Genomic DNA, 12,030 nt, shown 5'->3' with positions numbered 1-12,030 from the left:
TGCGTTGTCTTCTCCACTCAGAGGGGCCCCTGCCTGTCTTTGCCTAGGGCCCCACATTTCCTAAATCCGCCCCTGCTTCCAGCTACTGTATAATGGCGTATTGGCAGCGTATTGGTATAAAGGGGGTTCACAGGAGGAAACCGTCAGTTCTCCTCCAGACTTCATCCCCATCATAGGGTGAGCCAGAAGGTGAGTGATGGATCCTCCCTGCGTTCACGCCCACCACCAACACACTTCCTAGCAGACATGACGCTCAATCTGCTGACACCAGAAACCTGCTTTATTTATTTTTCTATTTATTCTTTTTCTTTTGGCGGGCGGTAAACAGCAGCTAGGTTAATACCGCCATCAAAGAAATCTCTTTCTGCAGACCGGGCGCCTCCAGGCGCATCGCTGCCCCCCTCAGGAAACTGTGCATCATTTCCTGGGCATCACGCCTTGCGTTATGGAGAAGTTAGGCTGTCATTGGACAGAAGTTCTGGACTCGTTATGAATCCTCTATATACGCCTAGAATAGAAAGAATCCATAGAAAGTTCAGTGATGCCAGAATTTTAGGAGATTCTGGGACGTCAGGATGAGGCTGGATAAATCAGCAAAGTGGGACAGGAGCTTAAACAACATTATGTTTGAGCATAAAGGTGTTCATCATCTGACTTGGACCCATTGTTTCGTATTCTGACTTTCTGCCACATGTTTTGGACCTTCGGATGAAGAAAGGGGCGGAGTTTTCCACCAATCACCACTCAGTGGTGAGTTGGAGGGAACAGGACAGACCCTCCATCAGGGTTCTGTTTAATTCTGGGAGATTTTCAATCGAAGGCTAGGGACAAAAAGTTGCTCTCTGCCTCTTTGTCAATGCAGTCGGCCATAGCTGCAGCCGTACGGTCTGCGGTGCCAGTCTCACTAGCAACCCTTAAACTGAGTAATGGACACCGGCAGTAAGGGATTCCATCAAGTCTGGCTGAAATGTGGGACTCCTGAGCCTAAGAACAGGCTCCATGAGAAGCAATCATGCTACTGACAGGAGTTCAATCAGGCCACAAAACAATGGATGGAATATCTAGATAGATAGAATAATATCTATAATTCTAGCATCCGCAGTCTGGGGGGGAAGATGAATCTATTTTCTCATGAAACAAAACTTTCATGATCTTTTTTTACAAGACAGCAACGTTTTGTATTGTTTAATCATTTGTACTTTTGGGGATTAGAAGTGGCAAAATGTAAAGGTAAAAACATTCAAGCAGTTAAAGGATGGGAGAGGATGAGAAAAGTTTCACATTCACACGGGATATGATTGCTGTAAGAAGGAAACAGACATGGCCAGACGTTACCCTGACGATGATCCTCTCAGACACATGTGCCGCCACAGTGTAGCTCTGACTGTGGGACTGTGCGTGCAGCGCCACCACCAGCATGAAATACCTGCAAGAAGGAATCAGTTCAAAGACTCCTAAGCAGCATAAACGACTTTTTCTTTGCATGTAAATGCAGTAGACTCTGTTCACCTCTGATCGGGGTTAGGTTTGCCCTTCTTCCTCATGTTGTTTGCTGTGGTTTCGCTGAAGTGGAGCCGCCCTACGGTAACTTTGGTGACTTGCTCAGGAGGCAAGGTTACTCTGGTGCATGAAGACACACATTATGATGGAAGGATGGAGAAGGACATGTTTGAGTCACAGACTGGGCCTCATGCAAGACACCGTTCGTACGCACCTAGACTTAGACCACTTTTGGATCCATTCTGTATACACAGAGTTTATACAAACTAACGTTTCATTTAGTGCAGCTCTCATGACATTTCATTGAGGATCATTTACTGACGTTAGGAAGGTTTCATGTTCATAAATGACCTCAGTAGAGTCGTAACGTCGTTGCATGAGGCCCGTTGATCCGGTTATTAGAAGAGATCGGACTTACAGCACTGGCTTGAAGGGCCTCTTGCTCCGGTCAGACTGCGACTGCTCCACACTGATCGACTGATTCATAGCTTCCACCTGCCAGAAGAATAAAAGAGTAAATATACAAAACAGAAAACATTCTCTTACTCTGGCTGCAAAATTAGACATCGGATATTTTCTAAAACATGGTATAGAATTTTAAAATGATAAATTTGAGGTTTTCCCAAACAAGCCCAGTAGCATACATATATAACCCAGCTTTATATGTGCAGGATGCTGGTCTGACCTTCACTCCATGGAGTTTGAGGTAAAAGCAGTCCAGAGGCTGCAGGCCTTCATTGGTCTTAATATATTTCGGATCTCCCAGCATCCCAACGTAGACGGTAACCTGGAAATGATTCTTCTTCTGGCAAACGAAGGCATCGTCTGCCAAGGAGAAGTTGAAGCCTTTGTCAGCGTCGACACGGTAGGTCGGCATCGGACTAAACATGGAAGAGAAAACGAAGGGATAGTCTGGTAAAAAATACTAACATTAGATCTGATGCAAAATTATTATATTTCATTTTGCACCTTAAGGTGTGACAATAAAGTCTGTCTGTCTGTCTGTCTCAGATATATATTTATGTAACGCATAAAAGTTGCACAAAATATTTGGAACTGAATTCACTGCAACATGATGCAACTCAATCCTGTAATAAACTTTATTTATTATTATTATTATTATTATTATTATTATTATTATTATTATTATTATTATTTATAAGTCATGCATTCAGGTACTTACATTTTTTTTGCAGGAATCATTTGGTGTCAGAATTACAGCACAAAACCGTACTACATGTAAAAAGGGAGCAAGTTCAGGAGCTGGACAGACTACTGGATCACACCTGGGTTTTTTTTTCAGACCCTAATGCTACTTATTGTGCTTTTTTCAGTCCTGTTGCTTTTTTAGAGAAAGCTTTTAGCTTTAGCGATCATTTTCTCGGCTGGTTTATCTTTTAGATGACGTCACATTTAGAACCAGTCTCTCTTTACCTTTTCTAGCCTTAAATTCCTTGATGAGGACTTCTGTGTGTTTTTTTCTCTCTTTAAACCCCCATCAGGTTGTGGCTGTTAACCCTTTACTCCAAGCCTAGAGCCTCTGAAGGTTTCTTTCCATTAAACGGGAGTTTTTCTCTCCACTGTCGCCTCATACATGCTTTATATGAGCATGCAGCAGTGGACTGTTGTTACATGAATGATGTTTTCAATCCGCATTGATGTAATCTGACGGTTAGATAAAAAAAGGTTGAAGGAATTTATTTAACTGGATTTACTGTTTGAAGGACCTGAAGATTCCGCATCCTGAGGCGCTTCTGTAGGAGAAACTTGAACTGGTTGTTTTCTCCTAAAGAAATGAGTTTTTAGAAAGATTTTTACCTTTATAGGAAGGTTATTTTCCTGGGTTACTCTCCCTGTTTAAAGGACTCTACAGGTTTCACTCTTCGCAGGTTAACTTTCTTCATCTTTAACGAAAACGAGCTGTACTTCCTGAGAAGTGCGGTCTGCATTGGTTAAAATGAAGACGGTTACTGGCTTTTATTCTAAAGCGATTAGAAGGTAATTAGAGAATAAATGATTCCTTTAAAGGAGAGTTTTTTAAAAAGAAAGCATCTCCAGTGAAGATCTTGTTTTTTTTTAACCATTGTTGGCTTAAATGCTGCAATGGTCAACCAGGTGGTTTTGATAACATATCTCAAAGGTCTTTGGAGTTCATTTCAACCTCCCTCTTTATCTATTTTGGCACCGAAAAAGCACAAGTAGGTGCTCCTAATTTTTTTCCCCTCACCCTTTCCTCACGCTGTCTAGGTTGAAACTTTCCTCCCACATAAACCTCACTGCTGAGGAATCCAGTGGAAAGCCATTCCTTTTCCATTCCTGTCATGCACTTTGTTGAATTACAAGTAGAACCAATTAAAACATAGTTGACGTCTGACTGCGGACGGCGGCCATCTCTCTGAGCCTAAAAACATGCAGCATCGGCCAATAAAAATGCACGCACAGCTCTTTGCAGTTGGCATCGTAAAGTTGCGTCCATTTGTTCTGCTGGTGAGGCTGCCACTTGATGCACTGATAGTTTGGGTCCAGGTAGGAGTTGTCTGCATCCTGCATCACACCTGTGACAAACATGTTGACAATAAGCGACTTTAAAGCGTTGAAGCGACGCGTGATGCTTGTTCTGTTCTTTGTGTTAAGAGTTAGTAAGAGCAGGTGAAGATGAGCAGAGGAGATGAGGGGGGGGAAGAAAGATGCCTGCCTACCTGGTTCCTGTTTGATGATACCTGTGAGGATTTGGGAATTCAAGGTGCTGTTGGGAGAGTCAGAGTGCTTCCTCTTCTTGGCCTGATGAGCAGGAATGCTGCTGGAATAACACCAACAGACATTAGCCCTGGATTCATGGGAAGTGGGAAAGGACAGCCTGTCTCCTGACTCACTCTTGGCCCTGAGGATGCTGCAGCAGCTGATGGAGCATCTGTGTCTGCTGAAGGTCCCCACTTCCACTGGTGGCTGGACCGATGGGGTACTGGGAGATCATGGGCTCCGGTTTCAGGTACATGTCCCGATGCATGCTGGGATAGTGGCCGTGTGGTGGGAGGGGTGGTGTTGGAGTCATGTGGCAGATGTTCTCTGGAGTCATGGTTCTGATCATGTTAGGATCTAAAAACCGGAATGAAAATGTGAAATTGTTACGTTACTGAAAATGATCACAGACAATAAACCACAGAGAGACGTCCGCTCAGGAAATGTTTTTAGATCTATTTATTATGATGCAATGAAAAAGCAATATAGTTCTGACGTCTTATTTTGAAGATTATTTAGTAATAAAGCAAGATTTTGCTGACATGTTCTAAATCAATAAGATGAGCGACTCACCATTCACCTGCTGAGGCGAATAAGGCTCAGAGCTGGAGTCTGGCGGCGACTCAGGAAGCGTCCTAACAGCAAAGATTGAAAGAAAAAAAAAACATCTTATGGAGGAACATGAATCTTTTCTAATATTGTGAAGCAACTCGTCTTATTTCTGCTCTAATTAGGATAAAAAAAAACTGCTCTCTGTTTGTGAGGATAAAAGTGGTTCTTTATCTTCCAGTCCTCCCATCCTGACTAACACTAAATCAACACTTTGGTCAGAAATGTGATGCATTTAAAGAAGAGTCAACATGAAAACTTAAAGCAAGTACATCTCCCATTTATTGGTAAAGTTTAGATAAATCTTTAAATCATAATAATAGCAGCAAATTCTAAAATGTTCTTAATGTAATTATACTGATTTAATGAGGATAGAGCTTAAAGCTCTGAGGTGGAGAATACTCCCCCTCCCAGAAACTTAATGAGCGCTTAAAAAACCTGAAATGATAAATTCCTGTTTTCCTGACATACAAGATAAAAAGGTCACAATGAAAAATAGGAACAAAAAAGACAGAAATGCTTTTAAATGGATAGAATAAAATAGTTCCTAATATTTGCAATCAGAGGAATCATTAAAATGTTAAATGTAAGATTATCTTTCCACCGAGCACAGAGTATAAGAGCACTTAAAAAAACAAAAACTTAAAAAACATATTGATAAAAAATACAGGATCTAATAGGAATCTTAACACATCGGAACCGTCAGAGGAAACGCTTCCTGGTTCAGCTGCTGATTGGCTGAGAGGCGCTGCAGTGAGTGAAGCTAAATGTCTCTTTAACTCCTCAATTCAAGAACAAATGTAATTATTTTAAGAAAAAAATGACTTATCTAGATTTAGATCTTTTACAGTTTAAGAGCCAATTGGAGGCAAATTTATTCATAGTTGTAAAAAGGTTAAAATACAAAACCGATACATTTTTGTTGCTAAGATTATAATTGAAGTTTACAGACTCTAACATTAAAAGCATAGAATATAGAAATGCATTTTGTAATGCAAACTTTCAGGCTTCCTGCATGCTGTCATTCTATACCTGTTTTTTTTTGTTTGCTTTTACATATTGCACATAAGAACAGAGGGAAAAACCGATTTGCTGGAAGAAACACAGATTTTGACCGATTTTATATAGCAACCAGCTCTAAACTTAGGAAGGTCAAAACATTTTTACTTATCATCTAACATCACTGAGTTCCTCTGTAATAAAAAAATGCATTTGAAGCAATTTTAAGCAGCAAAATCAGAAGAAAACTTGATCGACTGTTAATATCCTGCCTTCCTTCATAATCATGTGACATAAACAGGAAGTTAACCTGCAGGGCGAAGACGTCCCAGTAACATCTACACCTGTTTTATCTACTCTGCTCACCCAGGAGCGTAATGGCCCCTCTGTTCTGGCTTGACGTGAGTCTGCTGCTGCTGCTGTGCGAGGCAGGGGTAGGCGTGTCTGAGCCCCAGAGATGGCCCCTGGCCGTAGGCGTTCTGACAGCTGGAGGGCCCCGGCAGATGGGCTCCTTGGCGTAGAGGAATAGGGGGGCTCACACCACACACCAATCCTCCAGAGGAGGACACTCCTGCCTGAGGAGATGAATAATTTGGTCCCGGGGTGCTGTGCACCTCTGAGAAACAGCTGAGGGGGGAGAAAGCAGAGATTAGCTTATCCGTTAAAAGTTTGCTCTGGTTGGTGCTTTAAGCTGCTGGGTCGGGTCCCTACTGACATGTCGGCGCTATCGTCCTCCTTGCTGATGTACTCTTCCAGGATACTGGTGTCGATGTTGGCTGGTTCCAGGGAACTGGTAATATCATGACCTGTGGAGGAGGGAGGGTTGGGAATGTGGTGAGGGGAGATGGAGAGCATCTGGGGATTAGCAACAGGAATCCATCAGCCGATCCACACCGTGCAACAACCACTCTGTCCGAGTGTTGCAGCAATTCCCTGATTCTCATAAACGCCTCAGCAATAGCCGCTGATTTCAGGGAATTCCTGGGTTAACGAAGGAAAATGACTTTTATAACTTTATGAGGACAGTGTGATTGGAAACTAGAGCTGTAATAATAGAGATCAGTCATGGTTTCAAAGCTGGTCTTAACAAAGTGTTTGCCTCTTTTAGCAGAAAATCTGATCTGCTGGGGTTGGATCTATGTTCTGCTTCCATTAAAGTTTGGGTTTAACTAAATATTACTTTATTGCAACCAGCTTTGATCACTAATTTACTTCTTAGGCAGATATTTTTCTAAAGCTTTGCAGCAACAGCTGCATCATCTTTAAGACAGCTGGAAGTCAGTGTTGGTCTCAGGTTAGGAGATTTTAACGCAGAAGAATAAAACCTGCAAATACACAAAAATTCAAACATTTCTTCTTTTTTATGAAATTACCAATTACTACTGTTTGATTTCTCCCAATGTATGACTTTTGCTCCTACTGGCATTTTTTATTAATATGCATTAAAAAGAATCTTTTTAAAATATTTCGTAACCAAAGATATTTTATTACCACAACAACAACAAACGACATATTTCTCAGTTTAAAGAGTCTGAGATGAACGAAAAACATGAAATTACTGTAATGTCCAGTTTAATGCTCCAGGATCAGTTTCCTTGGTTAAAATAAATGTAATAGTTACCCCAAAATTTGATTAATACTTAATTTATGTATATTGGTGATGTTTAGGACACATGTGAAGAGAAAACTGGTGTTTAAAGCTGAACGATTTTTGCCAAAAAACAAAATTGTGATTATTTTTAATTAAAATTGTGATTTTATTTCGATGTGTTTCCTTTGCACTAACCCCAAATTTCTAGATGTTTCCCCCAGGATTCAGTTTCTTCCCCAGAGTTTATTCCTGCAGAACTTCACTGTAGCCATGGTGATAATAAGCCTTGATTTCCATCTCATGCACAGATCTGCATTCTTACTTCTACGCTCGCCACCTTTCTGTGTGACGACAAACCCACTTCGAGCGTTTTACCGCCACCTAAAGCTCTGGAGGGAAACATTTTATGTCTTAATCTTGTTAAATATTGTGGGATAAAAAATCAGTCCCTCTGCAATTTGAAATTTGTGTTTAAATTATGATTATATTGCAAAAGCAATGAACTGCAGAGCATTACTGATGTTTTAACTGATTTATAGAGTGTTGGATGTTTCTGTGGAAGATTTTAACCACAACTCACTGCACGGGGGGGGGGGGGTGGAGTTGACTCAATGATTAGACGTTAGTGAGTCAGTTTTCTGAAACTCATTCAAATTATAAATTATTCTGAAAATATAACTTCTGGACCAAAACTATCTAACATATAAAATATAAATGATGTTTAAATATGTTCTGTTTAAAGTTTCTTCCAATAGTTTAGACTTTTATTGATTATTTGCAGTTTTAAAGATTTTATCCAGCTAATAATATGTTAAAATATCTTTCCTTTACATATTTACTACAAACTACTAATAATTTTGACTTTTCAAAGTACTTTGAAAATCCTACGCCTCCCCCCCCCCCAGGTCCTCTGATTGGCAAAGCCTCTGAAATCCCAAACACATGACCCCCCTTAGTCTGCACACAGATGCAGGATGAGAACTTCTTTCTGTAGATATCTACCAAACAGATTTTCACTATCAGGTGCAAATCTATAATAAAAAGAGAAGTTCTACTAAATATCAGAAAATGCCAGATGCTAATGCATCGGGCGAGCTGAGAGTGAGGGAGAAAGAAAGGACCTGCAATGAGTGGGTGGGGTGGAGACCCCCCCCCACACAGACGCTGATAGATTAGGAAGGTCTTCGGTTGGGAACTTGGGTATGTGAGGAATTTTTCTGTTAGCTTTAGAGAATATTTCCTTTTTCTCCGTCTCAATCTGACGGCCGTCAGAAAACAACACAAACTTTTTTCAAAACTGTTTTTTTGCAGTTTTCTGTTAAGATTTATAGCAGAATTCTCCTGTTTGCATAAATGGCGATTAATATGTTATATCATCCTGGAAATTTGGCCACATCCGAGCAAAACATTCCCTGAGAGCCATTTATCAAAGCTCAAACTACAGCGCCGGCCTCAGACTAATTAACTCAGATTTACTGTTTGCCATTTATCTCACCGTTGGCATTTTTAAGACAAAAAATATCTTGCTTAATAAACAGCTGGTAAATGTCTCCTGATGCATGGAAGTAAAACAATAAAGAAAGAAAAGGGCAGGATGGTTGCTTTTAAATAAGATCCAGATGTGCACCCCACCCAAACAGGCAGTAAATTTCAGCTTGCTGGCCTGATAACAGAAAATAAGGAGATATGGTGAGAGAGGAAGGAAGATAGATGGGGGCTGGGCAAGTGTGGGGGCACAAAAAGACAAAAAAAAGGTTTAATGTTGAAGGATGGAAACAGATAATTATTTATCTATCAGCTGGATTCATTGTCAAATGTATGAATGCAGCTTTAATCAAATATAAACCAGATATAGTCACAGTGGTTCTCCTGCCAGGTAGAGAGTCTTAAAACCTCAAATGTGGGTCTAAATAAGACAAACTGGAGCATTTTTCCAGAGGTGGCAGATGTTGAGTCGTCGTATTTAGTTTTTCTATAGCCACTGAAGGAGCTGAATCCATGTTTCAGATCAAATGCATGGAGACGAATCCACATCTGTAACCTCTGCTTTTTACAAAGCCGTCAGTTCTGTCACTCACACGTCTTTAGCTTTTAATGTGCTTCATGTTTCATATCGATCAGGTCGGTAAAGTGCTTTAAGGTATGGCGAGGGTTGAAAAGTTACGTAGGTAGGACATGTGGGTCCCTAGGCAGAGACAGGCAGGGGCCCCTCTGAATGGAGAAGACAACAAATAAAACAGCCCCATTCTACAGATGTAGAAATGTTAATAGAATAGACATCCATTATCTGTTCTAGGTTGCGTCCCTCTCTTCTTGTCCCTTTTCTTCTTGTTTTCCTCTCTATGTTTTGTACTCAGCTGACTTTTCATGCTGTCTCTAAAGGAATGAAAGATTTTTTCCAAGCACTAAGCTCACTTAGCTGATTGCTCCTTCCTGTGTTTCCAAAAAGGCCAAAGTAAATAACCCAGTCCTTCTTTTCACTGTAGACAAGCCATGATCTGCTTATCTGTTCTCCATTTTTCATTTGGATGAAATAATAGCTGCATGAATCATGACAGCAGACAAGATAGAGGAGAGCAGGAGGCGGGGTTACCAATCTACTCGCTCTGGAGAGCAGAGTTCGCTGCTTTTAGATGTTGTCTCCAAAGTCTCCAGTAGCAGAAAAAAGTCTCTAGATTTGGCGCTAGGAGCTTTTTAGAAATCAAAGTGCTAGAGGGGTCTGAAAAGTGGCTAAATATAGCGACTAAAGCGCTAAGTTGGCAACACTGCTCTTTGCATGGTTTGTTTTCAAATGGTTTGCTGCTGTCTGTTTGGACCTTTCTGAACATGTGCAGCAAATGGACTGATCCAATATGGTGGACACTGAAGGGGGGGGGCTGAGACACACTTAATATTATCAGCGTTCTGATGGCATTTTAGACAAAGGATTTTTATCAAAAACATCATTAATGTGAACAAATACGGAATAGTTGTATTAACCATACATGGAAACAGAGTTTTATGGGGCCCCCAGGAACTTGGGGCCCTAAGCAACTGCCTAGTACTGCCTAATGGTAACCCCCCCCACCCCCCCGCTGCCTACAAGGCTCTACCTTATCGTTCCTAAAATCCTTCAAACAAGATGCCAAAGAAGGCGCCTTACCTTTCCTTTATTAAATATTTATATCTATTATTATTGTTCTGTTTTAGCTGAAGCTGCTGCTAAACACTGAAGAAATATCTAATAAAACATCAATGACATTATAATAATATTTCACGGTAGTGACTTTAAAGAAGTTTATTTTGTATAAATCATTTGTATAACCCCTCCCCCCGGGGAGCAGTGGGCCGCCATGGTGCCGCGCCCGGGGAGCAGAGGGGGGTTAAAGGTCTGGCTCAGGGACCCAGAGTGGCAGCCTGTGGGGATCTTCTGAGGGCGCAGAGCTCTGCTCTAACCTCTACACCTGCTCGGTGTAGAATAATCTCTCTATAAATAATAATAATCTAGATTGTAACTCAAATTCCATACAGAACCTAAAATGGTCAAAATAAAATAATAGTTTGGTTGAATAATCAGGAAATAGTCTCCAATTTCCATAGTTACATCTGACAGGTTAGTTCGGAATGTCATTGGATTCCTGTTGCAACATCTGGATCAAACAAGATGAAAACAGTTGCTGGCAATAGAGCAATCAGTTGCTAGGCAACAGCCTCAGATAGAATCCGCTGCTGTATTCATGAAAACTGGTTCCCTGGGAATTAAAATTTACAACCTCAACCTGAACAAGTTCAGTAATGGTGCAAATAAAATCTAAATGAAATCTCTAAGTGGCAATAACCACATCAACCATAAATTTAGAGAATTACAATAACCTACATCTTCTTTAAATGGGTCAGAGCTCTGGTTAGCCGCTGACACGCAGCAATCCTTTCTGGGCGATTACTGTTCAGGGTGTTTTGATCATTGGGATCAAACTATCCACCGTCAGAGTTTAGTAATCCGTGTTTTAACACAAATCAGTTAAAGCGATTTATTACAAACCTCCTATTTAAAGCTCCGTCCTTCCCAATACAGAAAATGAGATCTAGATGCTCATCAGTGCTTCTGTGAACTATAGTGAACTCTACCTGTGAATTTCTAATATGTCCCTCATCAAGTAACAAAGTAGAAATACTTTGTTAGTTTAGTAGAAATGTTGGCTAGCTCGTTATTTTTGCTTCATTTAAGCTCATTTTTATTACGGCCTGTTTGTATTTAAAAAAATAAAAAGAATTAGTTTCATCCAGACAATGAATGTCTCTGTGGTTGGACTCGGTGCTGCCCCAACTTGTTGCTCACTACATAACAAAATAAATCTTTTTCCAGATGATGCAAAGTTAAATGTGACTCTGTTACCATTAGTTATAAACTAAGAAAATAAAGTCTAAGGAAGTTATCATCCAGAATTGTATAAAAATGTTCCTTTAATAGAGTAGAGCAGTAAAGCTTCTTAACAGTTTTTCCTGCATTACTTTTACTTTTATATTTTAAGTCGTTTTAAAAATGGTACTTTTACACTTTTACTGGAGTAAAAAGCTGAAGTTGATCCTCTAACTTCTACAAAAGTGTTTTT

General features: G+C 40.4%; 1 protein-coding gene across 8 annotated transcripts in view; it reads right to left on the bottom strand.

Annotated features, from left to right (window-relative positions):
• The window catches only part of myrf (myelin regulatory factor), a 40,257-nt gene that overhangs the window by 16,310 nt on the left and 11,917 nt on the right, over positions 1 to 12,030 (bottom strand). For 3 of the 8 annotated variants that reach the window (XM_015392674.1, XM_015392673.1, XM_015392672.1), the window contains exons 2-11: positions 6,563 to 6,653; positions 6,214 to 6,474; positions 4,813 to 4,874; positions 4,374 to 4,596; positions 4,200 to 4,300; positions 3,941 to 4,055; positions 2,186 to 2,381; positions 1,919 to 1,995; positions 1,510 to 1,620; positions 1,321 to 1,426 (exon numbers count right to left, since the gene is read on the bottom strand). In XM_015392674.1, coding sequence (XP_015248160.1) covers positions 1,321 to 1,426; positions 1,510 to 1,620; positions 1,919 to 1,995; positions 2,186 to 2,381; positions 3,941 to 4,055; positions 4,200 to 4,300; positions 4,374 to 4,596; positions 4,813 to 4,874; positions 6,214 to 6,474; positions 6,563 to 6,653 — 1,343 coding nt within the window. The remainder of the gene's footprint in view (positions 1 to 1,320; positions 1,427 to 1,509; positions 1,621 to 1,918; positions 1,996 to 2,185; positions 2,382 to 3,940; positions 4,056 to 4,199; positions 4,301 to 4,373; positions 4,597 to 4,812; positions 4,875 to 6,213; positions 6,475 to 6,562; positions 6,654 to 12,030) is intronic. The other 5 variants (XM_015392677.1, XM_015392669.1, XM_015392675.1 and 2 more) reach the window with 5 other exon arrangements.

The sequence above is a fragment of the Cyprinodon variegatus genome, unplaced genomic scaffold (genome assembly GCF_000732505.1).
Source record: "Cyprinodon variegatus isolate N-32 unplaced genomic scaffold, C_variegatus-1.0 Scaffold602, whole genome shotgun sequence".
In the NCBI taxonomy this organism is placed as follows: domain Eukaryota; kingdom Metazoa; phylum Chordata; class Actinopteri; order Cyprinodontiformes; family Cyprinodontidae; genus Cyprinodon; species Cyprinodon variegatus.
Note: the sequence above shows the minus strand (reverse complement) of the source record. Positions and strands in the feature narration are given on the sequence as shown.